Source organism: Sinocyclocheilus grahami, unplaced genomic scaffold, assembly GCF_001515645.1.
Source record: "Sinocyclocheilus grahami isolate Dianchi unplaced genomic scaffold, SAMN03320097.WGS_v1.1 scaffold1202.1, whole genome shotgun sequence".
NCBI lineage: Eukaryota > Metazoa > Chordata > Actinopteri > Cypriniformes > Cyprinidae > Sinocyclocheilus > Sinocyclocheilus grahami.
The window spans coordinates 184,537-204,473 of record NW_015506381.1 but is presented as its reverse complement, the minus strand read 5'-3'; the positions used below and the strand labels follow the sequence as shown (position 1 = coordinate 204,473).

At 36.2% G+C, this 19,937-nt stretch overlaps 2 protein-coding genes across 2 annotated transcripts in view; both read left to right on the top strand.

The window, feature by feature from the left end:
* The window catches only part of LOC107567965 (HEPACAM family member 2-like), a 10,494-nt gene extending 4,214 nt beyond the window's left edge, over positions 1-6,280 (top strand). Inside the window, exons 2-6 of the mRNA XM_016253787.1 lie at positions 1,224-1,580; positions 4,375-4,659; positions 5,274-5,573; positions 6,015-6,156; positions 6,253-6,280. Of these exons, the coding sequence (XP_016109273.1) occupies positions 1,224-1,580; positions 4,375-4,659; positions 5,274-5,573; positions 6,015-6,156; positions 6,253-6,280 (1,112 nt within the window). The remainder of the gene's footprint in view (positions 1-1,223; positions 1,581-4,374; positions 4,660-5,273; positions 5,574-6,014; positions 6,157-6,252) is intronic.
* Positions 6,281-6,935: 655 nt separating this feature from the next.
* Positions 6,936-19,937, top strand: part of LOC107567964 (syndetin-like) — a 54,803-nt gene continuing 41,801 nt past the window's right edge. Inside the window, exons 1-4 of the mRNA XM_016253786.1 lie at positions 6,936-7,073; positions 8,366-8,434; positions 13,455-13,577; positions 15,619-15,690. Of these exons, the coding sequence (XP_016109272.1) occupies positions 7,041-7,073; positions 8,366-8,434; positions 13,455-13,577; positions 15,619-15,690 (297 nt within the window). The 5' untranslated portion in view covers positions 6,936-7,040. The remainder of the gene's footprint in view (positions 7,074-8,365; positions 8,435-13,454; positions 13,578-15,618; positions 15,691-19,937) is intronic.

Genomic DNA, 19,937 nt, shown 5'->3' with positions numbered 1-19,937 from the left:
AGGCTAAGGCTAAGGCTAAGGCTAAGGCTAAGGCTAAGGCTAAGGCTAAGGCTAAGGCTAAGGCTAAGGCTAAGGCTAAGGCTAAGGCTAAGGCTAAGGCTAAGGCTAAGGCTAAGGCTAAGGCTAAGGCTAAGGCTAAGGCTAAGGCTAAGGCTAAGGCTAAGGCTAAGGCTAAGGCTAAGGCTAAGGCTAAGGCTAAGGCTAAGGCTAAGGCTAAGGCTAAGGCTAAGGCTAAGGCTAAGGCTAAGGCTAAGGCTAAGGCTAAGGCTAAGGCTAAGGCTAAGGCTAAGGCTAAGGCTAAGGCTAAGGCTAAGGCTAAGGCTAAGGCTAAGGCTAAGGCTAAGGCTAAGGCTAAGGCTAAGGCTAAGGCTAAGGCTAAGGCTAAGGCTAAGGCTAAGGCTAAGGCTAGGAAACAAATGAGGGCTCTGTAGTGTAGCTATCTGAGACATGCGCTAAACAATACTCGGCAGAGGGAAGGGATCAGAGTGAGTGTTAAATAGTGAGGGAGTGATATGAAACAGCTGGGTGCAATCAGTGTTAACAGCTGTGTGCAATCCGTGCTGAGTGCAATCAGTGCAATGAATGATGGGATATGTAGTCCGGGGTGATGTGCAACAGTGTGTAGTGCGAGAGTCAATGAAATCGGAAAGGGTGACCTCTGATGGCTAGCAGATGGAAGTTCATGGACCGGATTCGTGACAAGTAGTCATTTTGAAATTACATGGTTTTTTTAACAAGAAATGTGAATCTTTTTACTTACAAAAACTGCACCTCTAAAATAATAAATGATTATTTTTACTATTTTTAATTATTATTTTTTTTAGCCCTAAAGCCTAAAAGAGAACTGCAAGTTGTTAAGAGATCGTTATATAATGGCATATGAACTTGTAGCTGTACTCCTCGTGTAACTTGTTAACATCAAGTGTTGCTAATGCACACAATGCTTTCAAACTTCACGTTTTTAACTATGACTTTGTGCAATAGAACAAAATAGGCTATGAAAGTCTTTTTAAGTTCAGTGACCTTATTTGAACCATAAATCAAAAACCGCCAATCTTAAAAACCCATTTGTACTTCCTGAGGAAATCCATGGTGACTTAGCTTTCGATTGATGTCATGACTGAATAGCTCTTTTAAAATGACATAAAACTGATTATATGCGTGTGTTTTTTTTTTTGACAGTATGAGTCATTAAACACCATTTAACACTCTCATTTGAACAGGTACGGACACTAAATGCACTGAATGTGTTTCACTGCAGCCCACACAGCATGGAAAAGTGGGGGACTCGATGCTCCTCAAAGTTGAGACTCATTTTGATGTCCAGAATGTGACGTTCCAGGGGTCCTGGTACAAGATTAAGCCTAATAACACCCTTTTGGTCACTTTCGACAACATCAATGCCATCCCAAATCTGAGGCTAACGAACCGTCCGGCACTCAGTTTGCCTGATGTCTCACTAAAATTTGACCATCTGGATGAAGAGACACAGGGGGAATATGAGCTGCAGATCAACATCGTCTTCCCAGGAATTCCCAGCCCAGTTGCTGCCACAAAAAGAGTGACAGTCACAGTCAGCGGTAAGAACATTTGAGTGTTATGAGGGATCTCATTTATGACAGCTATTGATGTAAAGTTTGTTACTAATGCTTTTAACATCTTGTGAAACTGTCATTGATAGGAAGCTGTTTTCTTCTCAGAGTAAAACCAAACAAGATTGTGATTCATACCTCACAATGGCTATTTCATTTCTCACAGTTGACTTTATACCCCCCAATGTGATTTAATAAATTTTAGTGACTAAATCTTGCAATGTGCCATGTGATATTGCGCAACTTTGTTTTAACTTTTTAACTTTTAAACTCAAATGTGACTTTTTATCTCACATTTGAACTTTATATTGCACAACTGTGACTTTGCTTCATGTGATTTTAACTTTTAAACTCAAAATTTGACTCTTTGTCTCTCATTTTGAACTTTAAATTGTGCAACTGGGACTTTGTTTCATGTAATTACAACTTTTAAACTCAAACTGTATATTGTTACTAATGCTTTTAACATCTTGTGAAACTGTCATTGATAGGAAGCTGTTTTCTTCTCAGAGTAAAACCAAACAAGATTGTGATTCATACCTCACAATGGCTATTTCATTTCTCACAGTTGACTTTATACCCCCCAATGTGATTTAATAAATTTTAGTGACTAAATCTTGCAATGTGCCATGTGATATTGCGCAACTTTGTTTTAACTTTTTAACTTTTAAACTCAAATGTGACTTTTTATCTCACATTTGAACTTTATATTGCACAACTGTGACTTTGCTTCATGTGATTTTAACTTTTAAACTCAAAATTTGACTCTTTGTCTCTCATTTTGAACTTTAAATTGTGCAACTGGGACTTTGTTTCATGTAATTACAACTTTTAAACTCAAACTGTGACTTTTTATATCGCATTTTTAACTATATTGCGCAACTCTGACTTTGTTTAGTGTAATTGCAACTTTTAAACTCAAAATGTGAATTTTTATATCACATTTTGAACTTTATATTGCGCAACTGTCTGTTTCGTGTAATTGCAACTTTTAAACTCAATGTGAATTTTTTTCTCACATTTTGAACTTTGTATAGTGCAATTGTGACTTTGTTTCGTGTAATCATAACTTTTAAACTCAAAATGTGACTACTTATCTCACATTTTTAACTTTATATTACACAACTGTGACTTTGTTTCGTGTAATTGTAACTTTTAAAGGAGTCATATGATGTGATTTCAAGTTTTTCTTTCTCTTTGGAGTGTTACAAGCTGTTCATGAATAGATAAGATCCCTAAAGTTGCAAAGACTAAAGTTTAAAACCCAAAGAGATATTCTTTATAAAAGTTAAGACTTGTCCACGCCCTCCTAAAATGCCTCGTTTAAACACACCCCCACATGTCTACGTCATGATGTGGGAAGATTTGCATAACATCGCCCAAATGTTCACGCAAAGAAAGAAGGCCTAACTTTTATTCTTGCTGTAGTATTGTTGTTGCCGCCGCCACCATCTCGTGAAGACGCTGTGTGTTTCGTTGTGAAAGCGAAACTACTTTGTTTGGTCTTCCAAAAGAGGACACGACTAGAAATCAGGGGTTAAGTTGTATTAACAACACTGTTCCAGAACAGTTCAACCCAAATATTCAGATGTGTGCAACGCATTTTATGGAGGACGAGGACTGTTTCCTGGGAGAGTAGCCTACAATGCCGGTGTTCTGGTGAATTCAGTTCCCCTGTTTCCCCTTCGGCGCGCATGCTGACCCTATACAGTCTATGATGCTGAAAAATTATGCTGACTCACAGCCTGTAAGTACATTTTCATATTTAAAGGATTTGCCACTGATGATTCAAACGCGAGTTTTGAGCAGTGTAGAGTAGGGCTTGTTGTTTGTCATTTCTCCGATCACAAATGCAGACATGGTTTTGTTTACTCGGCACGATGCAACGCAACGCGTAAAAAGACAGTATAAGTCATTATAATCAGTAATTATGTCCTCACTGGATGCAACAAATGCTTCGTTTATAATGGGTTTTATTGGTTGTCTCGTCGCGCCGGGACACGGCATCACAGTATGGTAAGGGGCGTAACATTTCTGTCACCCGCTTGAGGTATTCAGCCAATCACAACGCACTGGATACCTGGCCAATCAGAGCACACCTCGCTTTCAGAAAGGCGGGGCATAGAGGAGAAACAATAATGTACAGTATGTGGAAAATAATGTGTTTTTTGTACCTTAAACCGCATAAACACATTTCATTACACCAAATACACAAAGTAATGTTCTTTTTAGCAACGTCATATGACCCCTTTAAACTCAAAATGTGACTTTTTATCTCACATTTTGAACTTTATGTTGCTCAACTCTGACTTTGTTCCTCTTTTTAACTCACAATGTGTCTTTGTATCTCACAATTGTGACTTTATTCACCTTATTTTTCAAAGCAAAAGTGAGCTATTTTCTATGAATGTGTAAGACTTCCGGTGAAAACTGGTGAATAACTAGAAAAATAACAGTAAAAAGTTTAGTAAACAGTAAAACTGTTTGTGCTAGAACCATAATAATATACCAATAATATATTTTAAATAATATGATAACAAATACCAGTTTCTAATATTAAGCAGCATAACTAACTTTTTGTACAGTTAAAATAACTGGATACAAATGACATCGGAAGCCGTGATCATTCAAGTTAGAAATGGCCACACCCACTCTTACATTAAAAATAAGGTTGAGGAATAAGTCTGAGTTTTTCCCCCCTGAGATTTAAGCGAGCTTCCATATATACATATCAGATTTCTTTTCTTGTAAGTACTTAATTTAATGTATTTTCTGCTCCCAGTGCCTGTGTCCATCCCCGTTATTAGTAAGACCCCAGAATCAGAACTGGTGGAAGACAGGGACAATGTGACGCTGACTTGTTCTGTTGAACATGGGACAAATGTTCAGTACAAATGGCTAAAAAACAACATGGTGGTTGGACCAAGTGAGCAGCATACATTCTCACAAGATTATGGGACACTTGATATAAATCCTATCAAGAAAGAAGACATTGGTCAATACATTTGTGAGGCCCAAAACCACATTAGCAGTAAGCTAAGCAAACCGGCTGAACTCATTGTGTTCTGTGAGTATCTATTATGCTTTCTGACTTAAAGCTCATTTATCATCTGTTATCATCCCTTGTGTAAATCATTGCTTCGTTATTGCACACTGTCCAGCAGGTTCCTCTTGCAGCCTGAGAATTACCTGCTGTTTGCATTGTTAGTCAGATGACAAACATGATCTGTCCTGACATGTCATTTAGCAAAAGTCGATCTGAAATATGAATGTGGATTAAGCTAATAGAGGTGCAAAACTGAGGTTTTGAAAAAAAAATTTTTTTCCCCTCATTAAAAAAGTTGCACCTCTAAAGAAATTAATAGTATTTGATATCAGTAGCCTAATAAAAGCTGATTTATTTGATATAAAAAGGGTTGCCTCATGGGGGCTGCAATTTTGAAATTACATGACCTCCTGAAAAATGTCTCTGTTTTTCTCCTTAACTTTGCTATTGTTGTACAATATGACTGACATAATAAATTAATAGTAATAGAATCATTTCTAGTTATTAATAGTAATAGAACTAAAACAAAGTAATAGAAAATTCCAATGATTTTTTAAAATTAATTTTAAAAAAGAAACTACTAATAAAGTAGTTTCTTACTTTTGTAACTTTTGTAACGTTACCAAATTTTTCAGATGGGCCTTATAACTTGGCAGTAAATTCTGAACAAGGTCTGAAAACTGAAGGGGTGTTTATGGTGAACCCGGAGGAACTGGTCTATTTTGAGTGTATTGCGGACTCCAACCCTCCCAACACCTGCGTCTGGATCTCTAAGACAAAGAACAGCACAGAGGTTCTCATGACTGGACCACGGTTTGAAGTGAAGCCGCATGAATTACCCCAGGGTAAAGAGTTCTTGTGCAGGGCATTCAACAATATGACTAAGAAGCAGGACGAGACCAAGTTCACACTGGTGATGTCCAGGATTGGCAAAGGTATGTTTGCAGTCACTGTTTTAAATCTGCACATTAGTCCTTCTCATGCCAAAATAATGACTCGTTTCAAAATTAACCTTCAAATTATTTTATTAAATTCTTCTGACCTAATCAAATCAAAGTAGATTGACATTATTGAAGCTTAAATACTACTACTACTACTACTACTACTACTACTACTACTTTCTCCCTAGTTGCTAAGTGCAAATCTGTCCCACCTGTGATTAAGTCTTGTGTTCCACTGGAAAGTAAATAGGGGCTGGCACCTGTCATTATTGTGTACGTTGTTACAGGCAGTGAATTTTAGTTAAGTGTGAATACAGAATAAAAAATGCAAGCATGCAATGCAGGTTTTTGGTAGTTTAAAGATGAAGATCACACCAGAAATTCTTTATTTTAAAATATACAATTCAAGTAACACTGATATTGATTTGTTTCCAGGAAAAGCAAAATATAGCCAGGAAGGAAGTGCGTTGTCTCCATTGACTTTCATTACAATCTCTTCAGTCGTCATCATAGTGTGTATGATGTTTGTGCTCCTAAGGAAGAGCTGCCATCCAAGAAGAAGTATGATATCATTCTGGTTTTTAAAGATATTCAGGCATCACCTTGATAATGTGTCATTTGAACAAAATCAATTATTTATTAAATCATTTGTTTAAAGACCCCTTTATTAAAGCTTTGTGTGTTTGCCATCTGTATGCTAGTGCACTCCTAAATGTTGTCAAAATTCACTTTTACCGGATATACATGGGTAAAAAAGCAAAAGCTCTCTAGAATGAGTATGTCACTCATCCCCTTTAACTAAAGTCTAAAGTCTAAAAAACAAAAATAAAACATCAGTTTTCAGTTTACAGTAGGGCTGACAGTAGTTCACTGACAATTAGGCAATATCGCATTCATAATCACAGATGAATCGCATTCGATTATGAACGCGATATTGCCTAGCTTGTCAGTGAACTACGGCTCTGTGTAGTAAATGCCGCTCCATCTGAAAGCAGGTGATGGAGATTTACTACTAATCACGGAACCGGCTTTACTGACGAGATGTGCTTGACAATCGCATGCGATTAATTGCGCAGCCCTAGTTTACAGGACAAAAAACAGTTTCAGCTGATTTCAAAGGCGTCTTTAATCTTTTAAATTCCCATAGACACTGCATTAGAAACACCCTCGCGTTAACTTTTTTTTTTTTTTTTGTAATTTGATGCAAAGGTGATATAATACAAAGAATAGTGTCATAAATGTCATTAACAGTTTTTGTCTACTGCTGTTTTCTGGCATTTAAACCGAACGCTAGTATGCTATTCAGAGGAACTACATATCCCATGCTGCACTAGCCACCTGTCACGTGAGTTCAACAGTGAAACATGGCACCTTGCTAGCACTGCAAGAACTGAATCGCCGTTTGACAGAAAAAGACCATAGGATACATCGCGCTTACTGTTTCGTGTTTTCAACTCTACGATGCAGAAAATCAAGTCTTTGATGGCTCGTCAGGTTGGTTATTTCTCATCTCACATCAGTCTGCTTCTTGATTTCATTGACGGATCCCGAAGCATTTTTAATAAGCTAGCCTGCTAGCTAAAACACAAATAAACTGAAAAACAGCTTATATTTTCTTGAGATCTGCACATTTACTCATGTTATCATAACGATTTTAATCAGTGCATTTGGAATAATTGACAAAAATATCGGAATGATAAATAAAAAGGTGGTGAGCTCTTGATCATAATTCATAGTTCATAATGATCAGATGTACGTAATCAATAAACAAGCTCAATTAAGAAACTCCCTTTTAAGCCGGTTATAAATGGGTCTAGACGTTAAGATTATAAACGTAGGCTGTGTGTTGTTAACAGTATTTTGTCGTTGTGCAATATGATCTACTGCACTGTCAGGTGGATTATTGCTCATATTTATGGTTATCTCTATATACGAATTATACATTATTTTTTCTTGCGTTTTAAGAATTTATAAGTCTTGGGGCTGTGATCATTTGAAGTTACGCAACATAAATGGCTCCCCAGCCAGATTTGGTACCCCAAATTTGTTAGATTTATGTAAATCTATAGTGAAGTGTCGAATAATGGCTGCATTCATGTTTTCAATATTTTTAATGATCCAAAAAGTGTCCAAGCTGTTGCTATAGTTACATCTCCAAGCAAACGGGATTTTTTTTCCCTCTTGCAAGAGTCTTGATTTCAACCTGGGAAGAATACGCCCGCCCCTCTGACTAGCTTGTAGTATAACTTTTTTGTGGTTACTGAAACATTTAAATCCCTAATTGTAACATAATCTGCTCATATGTAAAACGAATGTATACTTTATGGTTATGGCTTTCAGTCAGGGGTCTGGGGACCCCTAGGGGGCCGCAAGGAAGTGCTAGGTCCTCTGTGTAAAGGTTTACAGAAAAACAGTGTAAAATTGTATAAATAAATAATAAAATATGATTAAACTGAATTATGTAATGTGCATTTAATTTAAATAAATAAAAATTTAAACCGGTAATAAATAAATCCAATAGTACAATATTAAAACAAGACAATGTAATTTAATAATAAACTAGCCTAAATATTTTCCAAATAATATTTCATATATATTTATAACAGTATAAAATGAGTCTTTAATACACTTTTTTTTTTTTTGGGAGTCCCTTGCATGAAGAATGTCACAGTTGGAGGTCCACTGCATTTGAAATATTGAAAACTCTTGCTTTAAGGATCCCAACACCCCCATCCCCATAAATCGCTGCCTAATATTTATAGTTTACTGTTTCTTTTCTCTGCCAGGGTCTGAAGAGTCCCCAGGAGAGTGTGGTTGACATGAGCCCTGTGGAGAGCTTCAGGACCCCCAGCAAGGTGACTCAAACCTAACATGTACTGTTTCTGAATTAAGCTTTCACATTTGTGAATGGATTTTGTTAGGCTGCGATGTAGTTTTTTTAATGCATCCCAGCACTCATATTTAAAGGTTTCAAATGCCTGCTGAAAAATGTCTTTATTGACTGGATGAATCAATCCTTCTCGTATATTACAGTCTAGATTACATGATTACTGCAGTGAATTTTTTCCTTTTTCTGTGAAATGTAGAAAATATGCAGAACATAACCTGAGTTTTATTCTCTTGGGTGTTAATCATCGTGCGAAAGAGGTAAAATATGAAGATTTGAATAAATGCGTCTTATGTTGAGCTTTGTGAAATTATATTTCAGCTATATTCCCATGTAACATGTTTCTGAAATTGTAAAATATAGGAGAGAGTATAAAAAAAGTTAATCAGACTTTGGCTGAGCCTTAGTGCAGCAGTGCCACTGAGTTGTATTATGACCTTCATTCAGTGAGATAGATGTACGCTGGTCATGGTCCAGTGCATTGGTTTTAGCGCTACCTCACAGGTGCATTAAATCAGCAGGACCTTGCTGTGATTAGACCCCTGGGCTTTTAGATCTTCTGGCTGTAGGTTTCTAAGGTCATTTTAGTGCTCGATGTATACTCTCAACTGCAGCTCTGATATTTTCTGCGGACACTTTTTGCTTTTAATCTCTGGCTATTGCAGACATAAATAACCCAAATCAAGGAGACTCTTTCCCACCGGCAGAGAGTGTTTGTTGTTACTCTGTCATTTTTAAAAAAAATGTATGTTACACATACTTCAGAAAATTATTTTCAGAACCATCTGGCTTAGATCCCGGTGGGGTTTGTTTCAACACTTTTGAAATTTTCCTGAAACGACTGAGGCAGTGAGAAAGTGTTTGATCATTGAAAAGAACGGTCTGTCCATAGCGTGCGTGTACAGGAAAATGATGGATTAGCCCTCAAAATAGCTACCATTAATGAGGATTGTGTGCGGGGAAAAATAGATTTGTCTGCAAATGATCATTTTCTTGAAAGTTAAAGTTTTGGGGGGAGCATCCTGTTTTTTAACAGTTTCTTTTAACAAGTAAACAAGACATTGTTCAGTTCAGGGCATCACAAGAAGGATTTTGAAATAATTTTCTTTCTTTATTTGTTTGCTAACATTTTTACATTTTGTTTTTTGAACAAATTTGATAGTATTTTTATATATCAGAGAGGGGAAAAAGAATATATAGCCTATGATTACAGCCTAGGAATCAACACATTTTAAAACTTAAGTGGAGATGAACATTTTTGAAGATGTTTTTACAGGCGCTGAGTTTTATTTAATGGACCATATATCTGATTTTTGATTTGTTCTTGTTGCTTATGTCAGATAAAACAAATGAGGTTCAGATATTGGTTTTGTATTATGTTTTAAATCATGTGTTGTTTTGCAGTGTCATAAGCCAATTGGCCAGTGACTCTTTAAATTTGATTAAGGCCAGCTTTTACTCTACTTTAGCTCTTGGCTAGTGTTCATTTTGGGACTTGTGTGCTTGACAAATGTCCTGCCATTTCCGCTGTATGGTTTTGAGATTTTCCCCGAAAAAATTTTGTAATTTTAACTTGTCAAATGTCAAATAGCAGGATATTAACTATGGAAAAATAGATGTTTTGAGTGGCTGGAACCCATTTTTTTCTGCACAGTCTCCTGTGTCCTCTAGATGGCATTATAATCACATAATTAAGGCATTATGGAGCAGTCTTGAATGCCTCTTGAAGAATTGCTGTAAAGATTAATGAACATTTATACAGTTTATTTATGTCATTAGACTAATGTCGTCATTGCCCTCATCATATTATGCAGAGCATATTGTAAAATGTTGAATATTATTCATAAGATGACGCATTCTTAATGTGGGTGTGCTTTTGGAGGTTACAACCACATATGAATTCATAATCCGCAACGATTCTCTCCCTCCCATTTTTCATGCATATTGCAGCCTGGAAGATTTAGATGATTTTTAATGGAGTCTGTTATTTGTAAAGATCTCACAAATAAAAGCTGAAGCAGGTACAGAGTATTATTACAAAGTAGTGGGTCAGGTTCACTCACATCTTGCTGCAGATCTGACATCAGCAACAGCTGTCCGTCTCCTCTCTCTCATCTCAGTCCATGTGAACAAAGACTCATTGTTATTTTTAATATGATTCTAAATCACACTCTCTCCTACGTTTGATCAGCATCATTCAGTAACCCTTCAGTTCACTCATCCTAAGCTTTGATTGATGTATAGCATGTTGAGTCACACTTTTATGTGCAAATAGACTCACGTTCGTCTCCGTCTGTGTGCAGGGAATAAAAGGACGAGCGGTGTTAATTTAGGTAAACATTGGCAGTCTACATGGGATGGAAAGATAATTGAACAAAGGCTTTGGCGATCATTTTAATTAGAGTGGCAGAGTTTTCATTTTATTTTCCAAATGACCGTTTGGGTGGGAAATGTTTGATGTTTTCAATCTCATCTGGTCAAATCGTGGACTTCATTCACACCTAATTTGTTGCAATACTTTACATTCTCACCTAATTTGTTGCAATTTAAGAAAGCCGATTAAAGGGGCTGTCACGTATACTTTTCATTCCATTGACTTCCATTCATATGAATGCAAATGCTGGAGACCGGAAACGCAAACTCATGCAAAGAAGTTTCGCATTTTGCTGCGTTTCAGAATTCATATCACAAATTTATATTACATGATGATGAGTGGGGAAGAAATTAATATAAGACTGTAGAAAAGTGGAGTGATGTACAAATTTAAAATGTACATTAAAAGTGATGAGTGTGATATGTATGTTTTAAATTGTTTCACAAATCCCTAATAATATTTTTAAAGCTAAAGCTAACTCCAAAACCTATGCAACTTATGCTAAAAAACTAATGGTGAGATTTAGGTGAGGGATTCAGTAGGAAAGTAGGCCTTTTTTTTTTTTTATTGCGCTTGTGGTAAAATTAGTTAATCCGAGAAGATGTTTTTTAATATTTTCAGTAGTACCTGACAGACAGTTGATCATGCACATCACTAGATTTCAGTAAAGAAAATTATATAAAGACCACATTTTCTGGTTTTTGCATAAGCTTTTTGTTTTACAGAAATACCCATGTAAAAAAAAATGTGAAACCGCATTTTTAGAACCAATTATGGTCTTTCACTTTTGGCCTTTCAGGATGTTATGCAGCTTTTAGTAAATCAAATTTGACCCAGAAATATGTGACGTTTTCTAAGATTTACCCCCTCACACGTACTGTTCTGTAGCCTCCTGGGAGCTATCTCTCCCACAGAGTGGATATTTTCTTGTCAAGCAGGGTACGCACACACATTCACATGCCCACACATACTAAGATTATATAAATATATATGTAATCCCCCAAGGGGGAAAAAAGCTGTTATTTTCTACTAAAACTCTTCAAGGCACCAAAACCACTGCAGTATTTTCTTAAACACCTGTAGTACTGAAACAAATAGTTTGCTATAATGAGGGTGGAATGGATTTTCTATGATAGATGAGAAAATTATTCTATACTCTACAGTAGCTTAAAGTAGTTATAAAATAAGCAAGTTATTTGCAAGTGCAAAAATGATTAAAAACAATGAAAGGGACAAACTTTGGTGTAGTTGTGTCCCAAAGCTAGTTCTTCATCTCCTTTTACTCATTGTGTTACTCCCAAAAATATTTGTAATAAAAATTATACTTTTATTTTAATTAGTTATTATTTTTTAAATTGATTTAATAATTATTTGAATTTTAACTCAACTTTAAATATTTAAAGTAATTATGAAATTAATAAATTTTAATGGTAGGGTAAAATTTGACCCTTGGTTAAAAATAGGGCGGGAGGTTCTGTTTAAATTTACTATTGAAGGCAATTTGGGTAGTGGAAAGGTCCAAAATAATAGAAAGTATAACCTAATTAACATTTCAGCATATTGCTATCTTTAAATATTAGGAAAAAATGGTTAAGTGGATAAATTTGAATGATAGTTAAAAAAAAAAAGGTTCTTAAAAATTACTGTAATGGGCAAAAAAGTTTTCATAATTAAAGAATTAGGTTCATTTTGTCACTGTTTATGAGCACATGTGAAAATATATTGATGACCTCAAAGCTATTAGACTTTGACTAACAGCCTCAAATGTCCAAGGTTTTTGATTTCAAGGTGTCTTTAAGGCCTAATGGTAACGAGTGAGCCCAAGGATTTTGTCTTTTGTTCTTGCTGTGCGCGTACCAGTGGAGAATGACTCATACCACCCCACCCCCTGCGGATGCTGATGCCGGTGCTGTCCCTCAGTGAGTTCACCCACGCTCTCTCACAGCGCTGCCTACATCAGACTGCACCGCATCCACGCCGCATCATGTGTCTTTGAGGAGATTAAAGGCTTTCAGGCCAAATAATTCCTTAGCTTCTATCTCAATGACATCAAATTGCAGCCTTTATAGGAAGATCCATCATATATCACCAAGTGTCCAACTCGGAGTTCTTTCAGTAGTGCCAAACATGAATAAGTGGTTTATTTATTTATTTGGAATGCTTTCTGTGAATTTGGCTTACGGCTGTAATTAAAGGATTTTTAAACATTGCCTCCATCTGCTCTTGTAATTCAGAATGGCTTAGTAAGTTTATCTCAGTCTTGGTCGTGGAGCTGTTTTAACCACATTGCATCACGTCATGTGAATCAAGCATAATGAGCCTCTCAGCACCCCTCTTCAAAGAAAAGTGGACGACTTTGTTTCTTCAAGCTGTTTTGAGTGAAATTGATGCTCCTGTGCTGATCCTCATTAAGGTTCATGAAGGGTGTTCCTCAGGGATGGGTGCTAAGACCACTTAATCTTTGCACTCGGCTTGGCTATAAGCCAAATGTGAGAAATAATCAATGTTCAAACTCTGTTTTTAGCTGCACGGCAAGCTTCCCCACGATGGTGTTCCAGAAGTAGTGAGATTTCCCTGCCAGTGATCATTCTCATTTCTCTTTTTCTCCCCACAGGAGGAGCTGAGGGAATTGAGAGAACAACCCACTGATCCACAGGCAGAACAGGAAATCATTGATAGCATAGAGGAAGTGTACTTCTCCAGTGACTCCTTCGACATGGTGCAATACGAGCTTGAGGTGTGTGTTTGAGAATGTCATAATGTGTTCTTATTGTCTTACATGCCACTTGCAGAATCTGTAAGATGTTTAGCATTTTTTAAATACGAAAGAGATTTTTTTTTGTCACACTTTTCTTTGGTGACGCACACTATATACGTACACACACACGCATACATACAAACACGTATACAGTGCCGCTTGAAAGTTTGTGAACCCTTTAGAATTTTCTATATTTCTGCATAAATATGACACAAAACATAATCAAAATTCCACACAAGTCCTGAAAGTAGACAGAGAACCCAAACAAACAAGTGAGACAAAAATATGTTCATTGTCATTTATTTATTCAGGAAAATGATCCAATATTACATGTCTGTGAGTGGCAAAAGTATGTGAATCTGTAGGATTAGCTGTTAATTTGAAGGTGAAATTAGAGTCCATCTGTTCAGAGGTGTTTTTAATCAGTGAGATGATTAAAGGGTGTCTGTGTGTGCCCTGTTTTATTTAAAGAACAGGGATCTATCAAAGTTTGGTCATGTTTGTGGAAGTGTATCATGGCACAAACAAATGAGATCTCTGAGGACCTCAGAAAAAGAGTTGGTGTTGCTCATCAGGCTAGAAAAGTTTTCAAAACCATCTCTAAAGAGTTTGGACCCCACCAATCCATGGTCAGAAAAATTGTGTACAAATGGAGGAAATTCAAGACCACTGTTACCCTCCCCAGGAGTGGTCCACCAACAAAGATCACTCTAAAAGCAAGACGTGTAAAAGTCCACTAGGTTTCAAGACAAGCCAGAGGAATACTGGAGAAATGTTTTGTGGATGGATGAGACCAAAATATAACTTTTTAGTTTAAATGAGCAGCATTATGTTTGGATAAAGAAAACACTGCATTCCAGCATAAGTACCTTATCCCATCTGTGAAACATGGTGGTGGTAGTATCATGGTTTGGGCCTGTTTTGCTGCATCTGGACCAGGACGGCTTGCCATCATTGATGGAACAATGAATTCTGAATTATACCAGCAAATTCTGAAGGAAAATGTGAGGACATCTGTCCGAGAACTGAATCTCAAGAGAAAGTGGGCGATGCAGCAAGACAACGACCCGAAGCACACAAGTCGTTCTACCAAAGAATGGTTAAAGGAGGACAAAGCTAATGTTTTGGAATGACTGAGTCAAATTCCGGACCTTAATCCAATTGAAATTTTGTGGAAGGACCTGAAGCAAGCAGTTCATAGGAGGAAACCCACCAGCGTCACAGAGTTGAAGTGGTTCTGTACTGAGGAATGGGCTAAAATTCCTACAAGCCATTGTGCAGGCAAGACTGATCACCAGTTACAAGAAACGCTACTTGCAGTTATTGCTGCAAAAGGGGGTCACACCAGATACTGAAAGCAAAGATTCACATACTTTTGCCACTCTCAAATATTTAACACCGGACCATTTTTCTCAATAAATAAATGACAAAGTATATATTTTTGTCTCCTTTGTTTGATTTTATTGTCTTTGTGTACTTTCAGGATTTGTGTGAAAATCTAATTGTTTTGGGTCATATTTATGCAGAAATATAGAAAATTCTAAAGGGTTCACAAACTTTCAAGCAGCACTGTATACGTATACACAGCCAGGGGTGTTTGCACAGGTTGCAGCCAACAACGATTGATGGATTATTCACATACTGCAAATGCGAAATCTCATTCGATTTGGTGGTGCCTTGCAAAATCTGCATGCATGGAATGAGAATTACAGCCAAGAGGAAACTAAATACTCTTATTCGAGTCCAGACTTTTGAGTTTTCGTTGTTTCTCTGTTTGGGCATAGGGCACTGGGTTTTATTTGTTTATTCCTCTATAATAAAGTTGGGCTGCATCTCAAGTAAAAGTTTGTTTGAGCTGTTCAGCTGCTGTTGTTTATGGAGCTCTTCAGAGCTGGAGATAATTTGGCCATGTCTGAGTGAGGGATATCTGATACAATGTTCAAACTTATATATAGTACCATCAGAATAAAATAAATGATCAAATCTCAGATTTTTCTGTTTGTGTATGTTTGCCCAACAGAGACTCCCTCCGGATTTGAACCTTCTGGAGCTTGAGGAGTACAGAGATAAGCTGAAGAGACAACAAGCAGCCGTAAGTACCACATTCAGAGAAGTCTATAAAAGAAACTTCACTCTTCAAATGCTGCTTGCAGTGCCCTTTTGTGACATATGATATCGCTGATTCTTTTGCATCATAATTGATACTGTTTTGTCTATGATAAAATGTGACTTTGTGACTTCACTTGACATAATGATTTATATTCAGTTCAGTTTAGTTTCCTCACATAAAAGCTAATCGTTAGTATATATCTTGACATTGTTACTAATGAAGAAGCACAACTTTACTAGACAATCTTCCTTATTTTATTTCAAAAAGAATGTGTTTATCTCAAAACTCATTAATCAGACTAAAGTCAATACATAATACTTTTTATTGAAACCTGTTAACATTTAAACAATGAAAAAAAAATGAAATAAGATAAATTAAGAACTTTTTCGATGTGTTGGGGAAAACTTTTCAAAAACATCTCAAAAATTTCAAAAACTTTTCTTGTTTTTAATATTGATAACACTGATGAAAGGAAATGAAGGAACAAAGGTTGGTATTATTATTATTATTATAATAATTTTTTGCACATTATACCAAGCATTTATTCTTTCAGAAAAAAAGTAGAAAAATAAATAAGTACATTTACATGTCTTAAATATTTTATTCTAGATGAAAGCGTTAAGGGAATTTTCAGGCACTTTAAATACTAATATAAAAGTGCAACAATAATTTCAGATCATGTCATATTATTTTTGATGTCTTTTTAAAAAAAAAAAAAATGTATGCCTAAGTATTTAATCTTTTCCATGACTGAAAAGTCAAGGGAATTATTAATCCCATTTTCTGACTCATTTCTTAACTTGTATCTCATCCTGGTGCAAACGTCACAGTTTTATTAGTGTTTTTACAACTTCCCAGTGCGTGGTGTAGCAAGCTTGTGAGCGCGTGAGAACATTCTGTCTTTATGCAGGGTGATTCACAGTTCACTGCTGGAAACCTTAGAAAAAGAGGAATGTCAACCGCTGTCTTTGTTGTTTCTTGCTTAAGATGCTTGCTTACGCACAGCTGTCCTATCGGCTTCAGGGTGAGAGATGAGGTCCTCTGGATCCTTGGGGGGGTACCCAATGACTCAGTCTGACTCTATCTGTTGTGGCCGGCCATGGGTAGACCGTTTGCTGGCAGCGCAGCGGACCTGGGGTCACCTGATCCCGGGTCATGACAGACAGCTGCAGGCATCAGAGGAGGAGCTGTGTGAGATGAAGTTCCTGCTGAATGCCATTAATTCTCACTAAGCACGCTCACATGGTGTGGTATTTTTTTCATGATTTATGCAAGCTCCTCCAGTGTCATTTATATAAGAGAATGTGGCCTTATTGACAGTAATGATGTGTTTTCTCGCTCAGCCCATCTGAAATGATTTTGGAGATGGCTCTCTCTGGAATGCCCATATGCACTGCTCTGAATGTGTCGTTGGCAGATGTAGGCTATTGTGGATTCGATGGGTCAGTGGGAGAGAAATCCATCTGGTCTATTGGAGGTGGCAGCCTATTCTTCTGCTAACAGGCAGCTCTGACACTTCTTTGGCAGGAACTCATCACTGAGCTAATTGCTTGTCTGCGGTGCAAGTGTGTATCAGCCTGTTTCTTTATCTTTTTTTGCTGGGCAGGAAGAAGTTTTCAGTACTGACAAAATTCTCAGCAGTCATTTCCCACTAGGATTTGATGCTGAATTGGGCTGGCTAACTTTTAAGTACTGTTTTTATATGAAAATTATTCATAAATATTTTGGATATATGAAAATCCATTGATTTACAATACCGTTAAGGTATTGTTTGTGGTCAGTAAGATGTAAAAAAAAAAAAAAAGAAATTTATTCTGCAGGTATACATTAAATTGATCAAACGTGACAGTAAAGACATTTATAATGTTACAAAAGACTTTGTTCACTTGAATGTTCTGTTCATAAAAGAATTATGAAAGTCGCAGTCTCCACAAGAATATTAAGCAGCACAACTGTTTTCAGTATTCATGATAATAAGAAATGTTTCTTGAGCATCAAACCAGAATGATTTCTGAAGGATCATGTGACACTGAAGACTGGAGTAATGGCTGCTGAAAATTCAGCTGTGCCATCACAGAAATAAGTTACATTTTAAAATCTATTCAAATAGAAAACTTTTTAAACGTTTTAAATTGGAATATTTCACAATATTACTGTTTTGAGTGTTTTTTTGATCAGATAAATGCAGATAAAGAGACTTCTTTCAAAAAAATCATACTAATCCCAAGCTGAAAATAGTATTTATTTTCCTGAACATCAAAGTATTTTAAGAAACAAAATTGTTTCCAAGCTGCCACCCCAAAATCACACTGCTGGTTGCTGCTACTGCTAGGATGAAGCTGTGTGAGAAATCTTTGAAAGTGACAATTTTTACACCTGTACACTTCTTTATGAACTTGTACACTTCTTTATGAACTGAAATTTGTTTTCAACATTATACAAATTACCCACATTTCACCTTTAACAACAGAGTAGGGCACAAAAGCATTCAAGTGATTCATTCTTAAATGCATGCTTTTAAATAAGCCTTTTATTGTTTGTTGTATCTGGCAATGAATGTCAATCGATTCGCTTGTAATATAAACAAAACCGTATTGACCAGGGCCCAACAGATATATCTTGTTTACTGCTGGCCTTTTTGTTCACTCTACTGTCTAATGGAGTTTTACTTTCCAGTCCTAATTAAATGTAATGCTGTTTTAGCTGATTAGATGAATACAGAGAAGTCTTTTCTTGTAGTCATTATCTAAAAGGAACAATATTAATGATGCATTTTATTAAGTAATATTCGTCTGTGTCCTTAAGAAAGATTGTCTTAATTGGAAAATAAGGTGGAATTGTAAGTTAGTCTGAATTTGAACGTAGGTCCTCCGTGCTGTAATTTGGATTTGTAGAACCAGCGGTAGAGAAAATTGCAGTCTGTTTACTGCTCTGGTGCAAGCACTGGTTAATAGATTTCTAATTAGAGTTATTACCCATGCAGGAATCACTCACAGTTGGCTGCCGGAAGGCGTACAGAGAGAGAGTCTTGTGCCTCGCTGACGGACAGCTTTGCCGCTTGTCATCGTGTTCAGCTTATAGAAGTCAGACAGAGTGTGTTGGCCAGCTGTTTTTAAAGTCTCTGTCTTTTAGTTTTTGGAAACAGCACACCGTAAGGCTCCTCACAGCTTGTTTTCTCATTCTGGCATCGATCTGTCCTGTGGGGTCTTTTACAAAAATTAATGACCAATAGGTGGAGCAGTGAGCTTTGTGAAAATCACAGGCACTACTTCTGAGTCGAGGTCTCATTCATTCATTCATTCATTCATTCATTCCGTGGGTAAATTGCAGGTTTGCTTGGAATTAATTACAGCTTGTGGTTTTAATAATCAGTTAGAAAAATCTGGCTTAAATGGATAGTTCACCCAAAAATGGTGAAATTATATTTCAGTTTTAGTGATCAAGTTAAACAATGAAAATGAGTTTGAATTAGATTTTGTTTTCATTTAAATTTTTATTTAAAAAAATATATTCTTTAGTTTTTTACGTGTCTGTAGTTTTTATAAATTTTATTTCAGTTTTAGTTATATTAGTACAAGTTAAACAATAAAAATGAGAAATGTTTCCTTGGCAGCTATCTGAAATAGAATATTTTTAAGTTTTTTAATACCTTTTCCTTTCAGTTAACATTTATTTATTTTTAAAGTAACTATTTTTATGGGTTCTTTTATTTTAGATAACATTAATATTCCTGACCTGTTTCTTTCATCTTTGAAATTTTTTTTTTTTGTCCATACAATGAAAGTCAGCAGGGTCTAATGTAGGCTTGCAAAGGTGCCTGTTTGGCAATATTTTAGATTTTGAAAATCCTATTGACTGGAAGTTTTTTTTTAAACATTCTTTTCTTATTTATTTGGTTCCACAGTGTTTGCTGATTACTTTATTTATACTTTGTGTATTTTATTTATTTTATTTTACATCAAGGTGTATATGCCGTGCCTCCAAGCTTTCTTATACGTTTTACTAATAAACGTTCTGTTTCTTATTTATTTGGTTCCACAGTGTTTGCTGATTTTCAGTTGTATATACCTATTTTAACTTTGTGTAGCCCAAGTAATTTGTTATTTTATTAGGCATATATGGTGTATTTTTATTCGTTTTGTTAATAAAAGTTCTATGAGTTTGACGTTGTTGTTGCTTGAATTGAATCAACGCCGAATTGCTGCTAATTTGAAAGTGAAAGTAAAACG